Below are 13715 nucleotides of genomic sequence, written 5' to 3'. Positions count from 1 at the left end.
TAGTGCACGGGCACGATTAAACTAATTCACACAGTCATCGTAAACAATTCCTAACGAGAGGAACTGTGTATTGCAAGCAAATGTTTAGAGCCCATGGACCTTATTCACAAAGTTGGGAGTTTTCATTTCGGTCTCAAATTATTTAAGGGTAAGGGAGTTGGTTGTTTTGTGGCTGTATCGCGTTTCCATTAACTTTGGCATCGCAAGTTCGGAGGATGCGGCTGTTACAATATCTGAATGGTCAGTGCCCGGAACGTCGCCTCGTTATATTTTAGTAGTGGTGGGCGGAGTCAGTAGGTTGTGGTGCATGGTGTCCGTAGGTAGGGGTAGGCATGTTTTTGATCATCTATGAAACTACTGGACATCTGTGAAAAAGAGCTTTATAGCTCATCGGATTCCTCCAGTACAAATACATATTCTGATTCAGGAGGCAGGGGTGGGCGGGGTCAGTGGGGGTGGGCGGGGTCAGTAGGGGTTGGGCGGCCTCACGCCCTGAATCCATAAATCCATCTTGCAGCAGCAGCAGCAAAGATAATCGTCGATTTTCCATCGTTCATCTCCCCCATGAGTTTGTGCGCCGGATGACTGCGGCGAGGCCCCGGTCTGCCCCCTGTTGTTAAGCGGACGGCTCATCTCCTCCCCGTTCTTGCCCCCTCCACAATAGGGTTGAACCTTTTTGGCAATAAAACGTCAGTTGTGTTCAGATGTCCAAACACCAAATAGAAACCTTTTGCAAGGAATCAAGTTCTTGCATTCATGCATTCTTGATTCATTGCAAAAGGTTTCTAGTTGGCGTTTGAACATCTTAGCGCGTCCTATTGTATTGCCAGTAAGGATACACCCTATTCTTACTTTTCATACTGGCAAAAAATATCCCAAGATATTGTCCCCTCCACTTAAAAAAAATAAAAAGTATGTTCTTACACATCCCATCAGCCGCACGGGCCTTCCTTCCTACGAGTGCATTTTTTTATGAAACAGCATTGATTCAACAGCACCGGTATCGAGATTCAGTGACTCATCATCAGCAGCAGCAGCAGCAGCAGAGTCCAGGCTTGCTGGGTCATAGTTGGACCCAACTCTCTACGCAACAAAATAAATAACACGAGCACTCCGAGATGGCCGTGAGGCTGATGCGATGTCTAAATATATTACTGCATCTGTATTTACGGGGTGCGTAAAAACATGATAACGCTTATATGGGACTATCGTTTTTAATGGGAAAAGAACGGATAATATACTGTAACATGTTTTTTTTGTTTGCATTCTGACCACAAGTATTGTGGTTAATGCAGACATGATTCCTTGTAAAAGGTTTCAGTTTGGTGTTTTAACATCTTAACACCTGTTTTGTTGCCAGAAAAAATGGGAAAACCTACTCTCATATTTTGTTCGTGGCAAAGGAGGTCCCATGATGGATGTTAATAGTGTCTAAAAGTCAGAGTCTCCGCTTGTTCGCCATCATAGTCAACACGTGTCTGGAATCTTCTTGTGCTATTGTTGTAAATTCTCAGAAGTGTTAAAACATTTGTTTTTGAAGCACCCAGTATTTTGGTTCCAGGAGTGTCGTCTTGTTGTGCTTCCACGCGCCCGGGAGGGTCGCGCCCCCTACGGGCACGGCTTGGCATCGCAGCCGTCCGAGCCCGGAACACGTCGCCGAGTGTTCTGCACGGAACTATCGCGACCCGATTCACAGCAGCAGCGGCGGCGGCGGCGGCGGCGATAATTATCACGTCGCTTCACCTGAAACCCCCCTCGCCCAGAGCAGCAACAGCACGGCAGGTGAGGGTGGTGAGGCTGGCACGGCGGGTGAGGGTGGTGAGGTCACGGCAGGTGAGGGTGGTGAGGTCACGGCAGGTGAGGGTGGTGAGGTCACGGCAGGTGAGGGTGGTGAGTGTGTCACGGTGGGTGAGGGTGGTGAGGGTGTCACGGCAGGTGAGGGTGGTGAGTGTGTCACGGTGGGTGAGGGTGGTGAGGGTGTCACGACAGGTGAGGGTGGTGTGTCTGTCACGGCAGGTGAGGGTGGTGAGGTCACGGCAGGTGAGGGTGGTGAGTGGGTGAGGGTGCTGAGGTCACGGCAGGTGAGGGAGCTGAGGGTGTCACGGCAGGTGAGGGTGGTGAGGTCACGGCAGGTGAGGGAGCTGAGGGTGTCACGGCAGGTGAGGGTGGTGAGGTCACGGCAGGTGAGGGTGGTGAGGTCACGGCAGGTGAGGGTGGTGAGGTCACGGCGGCTGAGGGTGGTGAGGTCACGGCAGGTGAAGGTGGTGAGGTCACGGCAGGTGAGGGTGGTGAGGTCACGGCGGGTGAGGGTGGTGAGTCGGGAGTGCAGTAGAGTAGAGCGGTGGCAATACGATGAGCTTGGAAGAGGCGATGCGAGTGGATGTGATGAGGTGAGAGGGGAGGATGCGATGAGAGTGGGGGGTGTGATGAGAGTGGGGGGTGTGATGAGAGTGGGATGATGTGATGAGGTGAGAGGGGAGGATGCGATGAGAGTGGGGGATGTGATGAGAGTGGGGGATGTGATGAGAGTGGGGGGTGTGATGAGAGTGGGATGATGTGATGAGGTGAGAGGGGAGGATGCGATGAGAGTGGGGGATGTGATGAGAGTGGGGGATGTGATGAGAGTGGGGGGTGTGATGAGAGTGGGGGGTGTGATGAGGTGAGAGTGGGGGATGTGATGAGAGTGGGAGGATGTGATATGATGAGAGTGGGGGATGTGATGAGAGTGGGGGATGTGATGAGGTGAGAGTGGGGGATGTGATGAGAGTGGGGGGTGTGATGAGAGGGGATGATGTGATGAGGTGAGAGTGGGAGGATGTGATGAGAGTGGGAGGATGTGATGAGGTGAGAGTGGGGGATGTGATGAGAGTGGGGGATGTGATGAGAGTGGGGGATGTGATGAGAGTGGGGGGTGTGATGAGAGTGGGATGATGTGATGAGGTGAGAGGGGAGGATGCGATGAGAGTGGGGGATGTGATGAAGTGGGGGATGTGATGAGAGTGGGGGGAGTGATGAGAGTGGGGGGTATGTGATGAGGTGAGAGTGGGGGATGTGATGAGAGTGGAGGATGTGATATGATGAGAGTGGGGGATGTGTAATGAGTAGTGGAGTGGGGATTGTGATGAGGTGAGAGTGGGGGAGTGATGAGAGTGGGGGGTGTGATGAGAGGGGATGATGTGATGAGGTGAGAGTGGGAGGATGTGATGAGAGTGGGAGGATGTGATGAGGTGAGTGGGGATGTGATGAGAGTGGGAGGATGTGATATGATGAGGGGGGATGTGATGAGAGTGGGGGATGTGATGAGGTTGAGAGTGGGGATGTGATGAGGTGAGAGTGGGGGATGTGATGAGAGTGGGGGGGGTGTGATGAGAGGGGATGATGTGATGAGGTGAGAGTGGGGGATGTGATGAGAGTGGGATGATGTGATGAGGTGAGGAGTGGGGGATTGTTGATGAGAGTGGGGGGTGTGATGAGGTGAGGGGTGTGATGAGGTGAGAGTGGGGGATGTGATGAGGTGAGAGTGGGGGGTGTGATGAGGTGAGAGTGGGGGATGTGATGAGGTGAGAGTGGGGGGTGTGATGAGGTGAGAGTGGGGGTGTGATGAGGTGAGAGTGGGGGATGTGATGAGGTGAGAGTGGGGGGTGTGATGAGGTGAGAGTGGGGGGTGTGATGAGGTGAGAGTGGGGGGTGTGATGAGGTGAGAGTGGGGGGTGTGATGAGGTGAGAGTGGGGGGTGTGATGAGGTGAGAGTGGGGGGTGTGATGAGGTGAGAGTGGGGGGTGTGATGAGGTGAGAGTGGGGGATGTGATGAGGTGAGAGTGGGGGATGTGATGAGGTGAGAGTGGGGGGTGTGATGAGGTGAGAGTGGGGGATGTGATGAGGTGAGAGTGGGGGGTGTGATGAGGTGAGAGTGGGGGGTGTGATGAGGTGAGAGTGGGGGGTGTGATGAGGTGAGAGTGGGGGGTGTGATGAGGAGTAGGGGGCGTGTCTCCGGCGCGTCACGTCCTTCCGCCGTCACCGCGCACAGAGCAGTCGCGCAGCGCTCGTCGCGGGAGTCGTGGGGGGCTGGAGTCGTGGGGGGCTGGAGTCGTGGGGGGCCGCGGAGCGATGAGCGTCGGGACCAGGGGGGCGCCGGGAGCCGGGGAGGGGAGCGGGGAGAAGATCTCCCGCGGGGACAGGAGGCGGCAAGGGAGACTCGTGCCTCAGTGGGGCCTGGGTCTATGGTGTGTGTGTCACTCATACACAGTGTGGTGTGTGTGTCATTTACAGTGTGGTGTGTGTGTCACTCATACACAGTGTGGTGTGTGTGTGTCACTCATACACAGTGCGGTGTGTGTGTCATGTACAGTGTGGTGTGTGTGTCACTCATACACAGTGTGGTGTGTGTGTCATGTACAGTGTGGTGTGTGTGTCACTCATACACAGTGTGGCGTGTGTGTCATGTACAGTGTGGTGTGTGTGTCATGTACAGTGTGGTGTGTGTCACTCATACACAGTGTGGTGTGTGTGTCATGTACAGTGTGGTGTGTGTGTCACTCATACACAGTGTGGTGTGTGTGTCATGTACAGTGTGGTGTGTGTGTCACTCATACACAGTGTGGTGTGTGTGTCACTCATACACAGTGTGGTGTGTGTATGTCACTCATACACAGTGTGGTGTGTGTGTCATGTACAGTGTGGTGTGTGTGTCACTCATACACAGTGTGGTGTGTGTGTCATGTACAGTGTGGTGTGTGTGTCACTCATACACAGTGTGGTGTGTGTGTCATGTACAGTGTGGTGTGTGTGTCACTCATACACAGTGTGGTGTGTGTGTCATGTACAGTGTGGTGTGTGTGTCACTCATACACAGTGTGGTGTGTGTGTCACTCATACACAGTGTGGTGTGTGTGTCATGTACAGTGTGGTGTGTGTGTCATGTACAGTGTGGTGTGTGTGTCACTCATACACAGTGTGGCGTGTGTGTCATGTACAGTGTGGTGTGTGTGTCACTCATACACAGTGTGGTGTGTGTGTCACTCATACACAGTGTGGTGTGTGTGTCATGTACAGTGTGGTGTGTGTGTCACTCATACACAGTGTGGTGTGTGTGTCATGTACAGTGTGGTGTGTGTGTCACTCATACACAGTGTGGTGTGTGTGTGTCATGTACAGTGTGGTGTGTGTGTCACTCATACACAGTGTGGTGTGTGTGTCATGTACAGTGTGGTGTGTGTGTCACTCATACACAGGTGTGGGTGTGTGTCATGTACAGTGTGGTGTGTGTGTCACTCATACACAGTGTGGTGTGTGTGTCACTCAGTACACAGTGTGGTGTGTGTGTCATCATACAGTGTGGTGTGTGTGTCACTCATACACAGTGTGGTGTGTGTGTCATGTACAGTGTGGTGTGTGTGTCACTCATACACAGTGTGGTGTGTGTGTCATGTACAGTGTGGTGTGTGTGTCACTCATACACAGTGTGGTGTGTGTGTCATGTACAGTGTGGTGTGTGTGTCACTCATACACAGTGTGGTTGTGTGTCTGTACAGGTGGTGTGTGTCACTCATACACAGTGTGGTGTGTGTGTCATGTACAGTGTGGTGTGTGTGTCACTCATACACAGTGTGGTGTGTGTGTCATGTACAGTGTGGTGTGTGTGTCACTCATACACAGTGTGGTGTGTGTCACTCATACACAGTGTGGGGTGTGTGTCATGTACAGTGTGGTGTGTGTGTCACTCATACACAGTGTGGTGTGTGTGTCATGTACAGTGTGGTGTGTGTGTGTCACTCATGCACAGTGTGGTGTGTGTGTCATGTACAGTGTGGTGTGTGTGTCACTCATACACAGTGTGGTGTGTGTGTCATGTACAGTGTGGTGTGTGTGTCACTCATACACCGTGTGGTGTGTGTGTCATGTACAGTGTGGTGTGTGTGTCACTCATACACAGTGTGGTGTGTGTGTCATGTACAGTGTGGTGTGTGTGTCACTCATACACAGTGTGGCGTGTGTGTGTCACTCATACACCGTGTGGTGTGTGTGTCATGTACAGTGTGGTGTGTGTGTCACTCATACACAGTGTGGTGTGTGTGTCACTCATAGACAGTGTGGTGTGTGTGTCACTCATACACAGTGTGGTGTGTGTGTGTGTCACTCGTACACAGTGTGGTGTGTGTGTGTGTCACTCATATACAGTGTGGTGTGTGTGTGTCACTCATACACAGTGTGGTGTGTGTGTGTCACTCATGTAGAGTCTACGGTGTGTGTCTCTCACAGTGTGGTGTGTGTGTCACTCATACACAGTGTGGTGTGTGTCACTCATGTAAAGTCTACGGTGTGTGTGTGTGTCACTCATGTAGAGTCTACGGTTTGTGTCTCTCACAGTGTGGTGTGTGTCACTCATACACAGTGTGGTGTGTGTGTCACTCATACACAGTGTGGTGTGTGTGTGTCACTCATGTAGAGTCTACGGTGTGTGTGTGTGTGTCACTCATGTAGAGTCTACGGTGTGTGTCTCTCACAGTGTGGTGTGTGTCACTCATACACAGTGTGGTGTGTGTGTCACTCATACACAGTGTGGTGTGTGTCTCTCACAGTGTGGTGTGTGTGTCACTCATATAGAGTCTACGGTGTGTGTGTGTCACTCATGTAGAGTCTACGGTGTGTGTCTCTCACAGTGTGGTGTGTGTGTGTCACTCATACACAGTGTGGTGTGTGTGTCACTCATGCACAGTGTGGTGTGTGTCTCTCACAGTGTGGTGTGTGTGTCACTCATACACAGTGTGGTGTGTGTGTCACTCATACACAGTGTGGTGTGTGTGTCACTCATACATAGTGTGGTGTGTGTCTCTCACAGTGTGGTGTGTGTGTGTCACTCATACACAGTGTGGTGTGTGTGTCACTCATACATAGTGTGGTGTGTGTCTCTCACAGTGTGGTGTGTGTGTCACTCATACACAGTGTGGTGTGTGTGTGTCACTCATACATAGTGTGGTGTGTGTCTCTCACAGTGTGGTGTGTGTGTCACTCATACACAGTGTGGTGTGTGTGTGTCACTCATACACAGTGTGGTGTGTGTGTGTGTCACTCATGTAGAGTCTACGGTGTGTGTGTCTCTCACAGTGTGGTGTGTGTGTCACTCATACACAGTGTGGTGTGTGTGTCACTCATGTAGAGTCTACGGTGTGTGTCTCTCACAGTGTGGTGTGTGTGTCACTCATACACAGTGTGGTGTGTGTGTCACTCATGTAGAGTCTACGGTGTGTGTCTCTCACAGTGTGGTGTGTGTGTCACTCATACACAGTGTGGTGTGTGTGTGTCACTCATGTAGAGTCTACGGTGTGTGTTTCTCACAGTGTGGTGTGTGTGTCACTCATACACAGTGCAGTCCCTCCAGAAAAACGCGGAGTTTTTTGGTGATTGTTGCGGGCAAAAATCGTTGATTATGCGGCACGTTTTCTTAAAAAATGCGATGGAATATGCGGGATATTTATGCAATTTTATGCGATAAAATTGCGGGAACTTGCAAAAACTGCGGTTTGATGAAAAAGAGAAAAAAAAGTGATTCCCCCAACACCCTATTCACTAGGCTACTACTTTAATGTAAAGAGTCATTTCTTATTACTTCCTATGATAAGCAAGCATACTACATCACAGAAAGTGCTGGGAATATTTAAGTTCTCATCTTGTTTTATTTCAGACCTTAACAAACAGATGGCTCAAACTTACAAAACATTGAGTCGAACAAGTTCTGTAGCTTTACTAAATGAATATGCTACAACTTCTGTAAAAATGAATAAATAAAATATTAAAAAATAAAATGTGTGCTTCCTGTTTTACAGAGGTAGCTATACAAAACAGACATCTTCTGTTAAAATAAGTGTTTTCAGTGCACAGTAACGTAAGCAATACAGTAACAGTACAGTCTTACAGTAATGTAAATTTACATACTACTAACAAAAAAGTGCAATCTTACAACTGTAAAGTTGCATAAACTCCTGAATAAAACTAACTACGTAGCCTCTAACACTTCATAACGTTCCCATGGCAACAGGGGAAATGGCTGCGCTTGTGTGAAGTAAACGCAACATTTTTCAACTTTCTGCTAAGATATATGTGACTTTTTGCAACGAAAATGCGGGGATTATGAAATCATGCAAGCCCGCATATTTTGCGCGCGGAAATCTGCAATTTATGCGGCGAAAATGCGGCGTATTTGAAAAAACGCGCCCCCCGCATAAATATGCGGACTTTGGCTGATTTTGCGTGGAATCTTGCGATCGCATAATCGCGTTTTTCTGGAGGGACTGACAGTGTGGTGTGTGTGTCACTCATACACAGTGTGGTGTGTGTGTCACTCATGTAGAGTCTACGGTGTGTGTCTCTCACAGTGTGGTGTGTGTGTCACTCATACACAGTGTGGTGTGTGTGTCACTCATGTAGAGTCTACGGTGTGTGTCTCTCACAGTGTGGTGTGTGTGTCACTCATACACAGTGTGGTGTGTGTGTCACTCATACACAGTGTGGTGTGTGTGTCACTCATGTAGAGTCTACGGTGTGTGTCTCTCACAGTGTGGTGTGTGTGTCACTCATACACAGCCTTTTGTGTGTGTCATGTACAGTGTGGTGTGTGTCATGTACAGTGTGGTGTGTGTCATGTACAGTGTGGTGTGTGCGTCATGTACAGTGTGGTGTGTGTGTGTATTTGTTGTTGTATTTGTTGTTTATTTGTTGCGCACTCGCCGTGGCCGCTAGCGGACGGCGTGGGAAGCCGCCGGGGTGGGGGCGGGGGGACCTCGGGGGGTGGGGGGGGGTCTCACCCCGCCCCTCCTTACAAGGACAAATTTCACCCGTCGCGGGCTCGCGGCGCGCAGGAATGCGACCGCCCCGGTCGGTGTGGCACTTCTACTGGGGCCGCTCTCCTGGCCCGGCGCCTTCTCTTCGCCTCGCACCTCGGCGACCCACCCCGCCCCCACCCCGCGACGTCGCGACGAATTTTCCTCCTCCTCCTCCTCCTCCCGCGCCGGGACCCCCGCGGGGGTTGGTGCGCGGCAGAGGCCCCGAGGGCGAAGTTGGCCAAAGTCGTCGCGCGGAACTCGGCTCAGGAAGGGCGCAAGAGGGAGCCATCAGCACCCCGCCCCCCGCCCCCATTTTAGTGGGCGCGGTCATTTCCGCGCGGTTCTTTATTTTGTTTTGCGCAACTCGTCACACAGGTGATGGTGATGGGGGGATGCTGTTGATGGGTGGTGGTGGTGGTGATGATGAAATGGGGCCGGTGTTGATGTTGACGCTGGGCGAGCGAGGGGGGGCGGCTTTAAAACTCGGCAGCGCGCGGCGCTGACCAGTGAGCAGCGGCAGCAGCAGCCGCAGCTGCTGGTCCGACTTGAACTTGTCACCGCACCGTGGAGTTGGCGCTAAGTGTCCCTCTCCCCCCGCCCCTCCCGTCTCTCTCCCTCGTGCGCTTGACCGCGATTGCACCCCCCCCCCCCCACAGGCGCCCCGAGATCCGCCGTCCCGCGGGGCCGGGCGGCAACATGGATGGCCTCGTGTCGCTCTTCATGCCGCGCAACCTGAGCTACATCTCGGGCCTGTACGAGAACGCGCGCCTCGCCGACGACTTCGGCGTCGCCGCGGCGGGACAGGGCCAGGACGGGGGGCACGGGGGGCCGGGCGAGGCCGCGGGGCACGACTCCGCGAGGCCGCGGGGTAGGAAGCAGCTGCGGTCCGAAGACCTCTCCCTGTCCGCCCTCGTCATCTGCGAGCCGCGCGACCCCCCCGACGCGTTCGCTCCGACGCCGCCGCCGTTCGCTCCGACGCCCATCGTGCGCCGCCGCGCCAAGTCGCTGCCGTCCGTGCCGGGCCGCCCCGCGCCCCCCGAGCCGCCGTGCCGCCGCCGCAAGTCGGTGCGCTTCTCTGACTCCCTGGGGCTGGAGCTCTCGGTCGTGCGCCACTTCAGCTCGTGCGAGGAGCCCCGCGTGCCGCCGCACGTGCTCGAGTCCCTGCACCGCGGGGCGCTCTCGCGCTTCGCTCGCCTCGACGCCTGGGACGGCGCCGGCGGCTGCTGCGGCCGCTGCGGCCCGGGGGGAGAGGGAGGAGGGGGGGGGCTGTCGGCGGCCGAACCCTTGCGCCGCACGCGCCTCGAGGCCGCGTTCGCGCGGCCGCTGGGCGACCCCGAGTTCGCGTCTCGGCTGCGCGCTCAGCTGGTGCTCCTCGAGTCGGTGACGCCCGGCGAGCTGAGCGTGACGGGCCACGTGCGCGTCCTCGACGTGGCCTTCGAGAAGGAGGTGTCCGTGCGCTTCTCCTACGACGCGTGGAGCACGCACGCGGAGGCGCGCGCCCGCTACGCCCCCCCCGGGCTCGCCGAGCCGAGTCCCGCGCCGGGCACGGACCGCTTCGCGTTCGCGCTGCCCACGCCGCCCTTCCTGCGGCCGGGCGGCGCGCTCGAGTTCGCGGTGCGGTACCGCGTGGCGGGGCGCGACCACTGGGACAACAACGGGGGCCGCAACTACCGCCTGGAGGTGCGCAGCGAGCTCCTGGGGCCGCCACCGCGGGAGCTCGACCGCAGCTGGATCCACTTCGTGTGACGCGGTGGGTTGGGGGGTGGGGGAGGGGGGGGTCTTTTCACCCCCCCCCCCACCCCGCGTTGTCCCGTGAGACCCATGGGGGTGGCGAGCTCGTCCCGTCGCGCCGTGAAGCTCTCCTCCACCCCCAAGTGCCTTGCCGACATTCACGTCAGCCGGCCTCTGCCCTCGTCAAGAGGTTCAGTTTGTCGTGTCCGGCACCCGGCTCACCACATCCAGTATGCCGCTCTGGATAGCTGCGGCACGTGCTGCCTACTCCGGTCCACCAGCGACGTGGAAAATATTCCTGTGAAACCCCCCCCCCCCCCCCCGCCCCGTGCTTCACCAAACACAACAGCCGCATGCACCTGCCTGCTGTACACACCTGTATAGCCTAATGCCTTACCTGTGTACAGTGATACACCCGCCTCAGACACGTGTCGACCTTGCCTACCTGATGCACGCGTGTCTAATGACACATCTGTCGAACAAATACACCTGTTCATCTTGACACACCTGCAGGACACATCCTTATACTTGACAAACCTGCTTGGCACAATCTACCTACTGACTCATCTGCCTGGCACAACCTACCTACTGACTCATCTGCCTGGCACACCTTTGAACCTGACACGCCCAACAGACTTTGTCTGCATGCCACGCGACGGACCGTGAAGGTCAATAGACGTCGGCCGTGCAACTGCTGCGGGATCTGGCAGAAGGAAGGAAGCGATTTGCGAGGTGTGGTGGTGGTTGTGGTGGTGGTGGTTGTGGTGGTGGTGGTTTTGGTGGTGGTGGTTGTCGGTGGCGGTATCGATCGCAATGGGCCGCCATCAACGGAGCTGCTGATGAGTTTTTGCGAACGTCGAAGCCAGTCACGTGGAGTCACGCACAAAGCCACCGCGGTCACGTTGCTGCCTGGGGGGTGGGGGGGGCGATGTCGCGAACTGTCACGAAATGTCGCGCTTGTGAACACCAGCGAGGGTCGAGGAGGGGGGCGGGGTCACTGGGGTGCGAATCCAGGGGTCTGGGGGGGGGGGCCCTCTCGCTCCTCCGAGGGGGCGTCCGGCTTTCTGTTCGGCTCGTGTAGATACAGGACATTGAGAGAGACGTTGACTGCATACACACGCATACTGTGCTGTGTAAGTTATAGATTTTAATTGCTTGCATATTGCGGTGACGTATTTGCTATGCGTGTGTGTATCTGAGTGTATTCACGGCCAACACCCGTGACGATTATCTTAACCGGCCCTGAGCCTCCCGTAGGTCGACTCAGCCTCAAATGAGTACCTGGTGCGATGTGTAAACATCACCACTGGGGACACAAAGGCGTTCGGGCGTGGTGCTGGCCACCCACCCTGTGCCGGCCTTCATAGGTGTTCACGAAGGGCACTTGCCCCAAAAGTTAGTTAAGGCTATACGGGGGTCTTTGTATCTGTGTGTATACGAGGAGCGGTAGTGCAGCGGTTAGCGCACTGCGCTACGAATCCAGCGACCGGTTCTTGATTCCCGCTCACGGCCACCAATAGCAGTGACGATTTTCTGAATCAGTCCTGGGCCTCCTCTAGGTTCGCTCAGCCTTCTATGAGTGTCCGGTGAAGTGTGTAAACATTGGCACTGGGGAGACAAAGGCGGCCGGGCACTTTGCTGGCCACCGCCCCTGTCTCGTGCGCCGTGGATGATTTAATAGGTTCTCGCTAACAGCCTGTGGAAGGCTATACGGGGGTCGCTGTCTGTGTGTCTGTCTGTGTGTGTCTGTCTATGTGTGTCTGTGTGTGTCAGGCCATGTGCACCTTGAGTAGTAGTAGTGGTGACGTCACCGCCACTTAGTGGCGAATGGCGGTTGTTGTTGTTGTCTGTGTCACTCGACACCATGGGCCCCTTCTCGGGGGATGCTCCCAGGTGAGAGGTTTGAGCTGAGATGCCGCGGCGCCGTCGCCACTTGGGATCGTGTTTGGAGTCGAGTCGCCGTGTGCGAGTGTGCGTTGTCCAACACGGACGGGGTTTGTGCATTAAACGCTGATGATCCCTAAACCATGAACGCCGTGTGGCCGCCGCCCCGTGCTTCTGGGTTTTACACAATTTGCATGGCGCTACGGACGCGTGCGCCAAGACCGTTGGATGGATGAGCTCATATTTTCACCACTGGGTGATGGAGAGTCGATGCTACTGGTGGCGCTCGTGGTGGTGCTGCTGACGATGACGGTTGCTGGCGGCGACAGACGTTATAGTCTCGGTCTCTTGACGAGGTTTCGTGCACTTGGCGCTATCGGCATCGTGTCGTGGAACGACGACAAGTCCATCGGGAACTTTCACAGAGCCGTGCACCCGCTCTTGTTAGAGAACTATTTTGAATGTTTTGTTATCTTACCAGGTTAGGACCCACCGAGCCATATAGCTCTTTTTCATAGCCACCTGGCCACAAATGAATGCCCACAAATGATAGCGCATGTGGAAATGTATAGCAGCCAGATGCTGTAAACGCGTGATGTTGATACTAAATGTGGAGGGGAAAAACGAGAGGACCCGGATAAAAATCCACGCGACCACGGGGAGAGAGACACGCAAATTACTAATTTACAGCAGGAGTCAGGGTCGGGATCGAACCTACGACATCCTGCATACCAGGCGAGGTAGTTAACCTCTCCACCACGCGGCGTCCCGGAAGAGGTTGTCACAGAGCGTCTTCCGAACTCCAAAGTGACTTCTTATCCACGAACATTAGGGTACGGTACCACCTCACCTGGTCCGAAATGACGGCCAGCCCGATGTTTTAAATGCTGACCGCTGGACTTGATACCACGGTGAATGAGATGCGAGGTGATTGGACTTTGTGTGCAGTCCTGGTTGACTGTCACGGGCGACTGCATCCCGGACACGAACCCAGGTCTCTGCGGTGGTGGCTACGCTGCTGCACGTGGCTGCCTGTGGTAATCCAGCGCTGTGGAGGCAGCAGAGGAGGGTTGGTGGATCAGCGCAGAGATGTTGTTAAACTCCCTTCTCGTGGGCGTCGATGAGGCACCGTACCCTGGCTGGCCAGGAGAAGGCGGTACAGCAAATCGACTCATCACCATCGGTTTCCATTTGTGCGGGGATCGAGTATTGCCCCCTCGCCGGCGTGGGGTTTCTCTCACGTGTATAATAAACACAACTCATCATTAATTGGTTGAAGAC

At 54.8% G+C, this 13715-nt stretch overlaps 1 protein-coding gene across 3 annotated transcripts; it reads left to right on the top strand.

The window, feature by feature from the left end:
• Positions 1-1615: 1615 nt before the first annotated feature.
• LOC133340274 (protein phosphatase 1 regulatory subunit 3E-like) lies at positions 1616-11959 on the top strand. Of its 3 annotated transcripts, none has more exons than XM_061548369.1 (2): positions 1616-1782; positions 9476-11959. In XM_061548369.1, exon 2 carries the CDS (start codon positions 9516-9518, stop codon positions 10563-10565), a length of 1050 nt encoding a protein of 349 aa, XP_061404353.1. In that variant the 5' UTR covers positions 1616-1782; positions 9476-9515; the 3' UTR covers positions 10566-11959. The 3 variants fall into 3 exon arrangements, with proteins under 3 accessions (XP_061404353.1, XP_061404352.1, XP_061404355.1); XM_061548368.1 differs by lacking the exon at positions 1616-1782 and adding an exon at positions 4096-4223; XM_061548371.1 differs by lacking the exon at positions 1616-1782 and adding an exon at positions 9020-9194.
• Positions 11960-13715: the final 1756 nt, after the last annotated feature.

The sequence above is a fragment of the Lethenteron reissneri genome, chromosome 9 (genome assembly GCF_015708825.2).
Source record: "Lethenteron reissneri isolate LAM-NWPU_2019-01 chromosome 9, ASM1570882v1, whole genome shotgun sequence".
Classification (NCBI taxonomy): domain Eukaryota; kingdom Metazoa; phylum Chordata; class Hyperoartia; order Petromyzontiformes; family Petromyzontidae; genus Lethenteron; species Lethenteron reissneri.
Note: the sequence above shows the minus strand (reverse complement) of the source record. Positions and strands in the feature narration are given on the sequence as shown.

Bases quoted from the DNA above. Each gene is read 5' to 3' on its own strand.
- LOC133340274 (XM_061548368.1), top strand. From the start codon at position 4,108: ATGAGCGTCGGGACCAGGGGGGCGCCGGGAGCCGGGGAGGGGAGCGGG. The intron at 4,224-9,475 runs GTGTGTGTGTCA...CCCCCCCCACAG, and splicing joins CAGTGGGGCCTGGGTCTATG to GCGCCCCGAGATCCGCCGTC.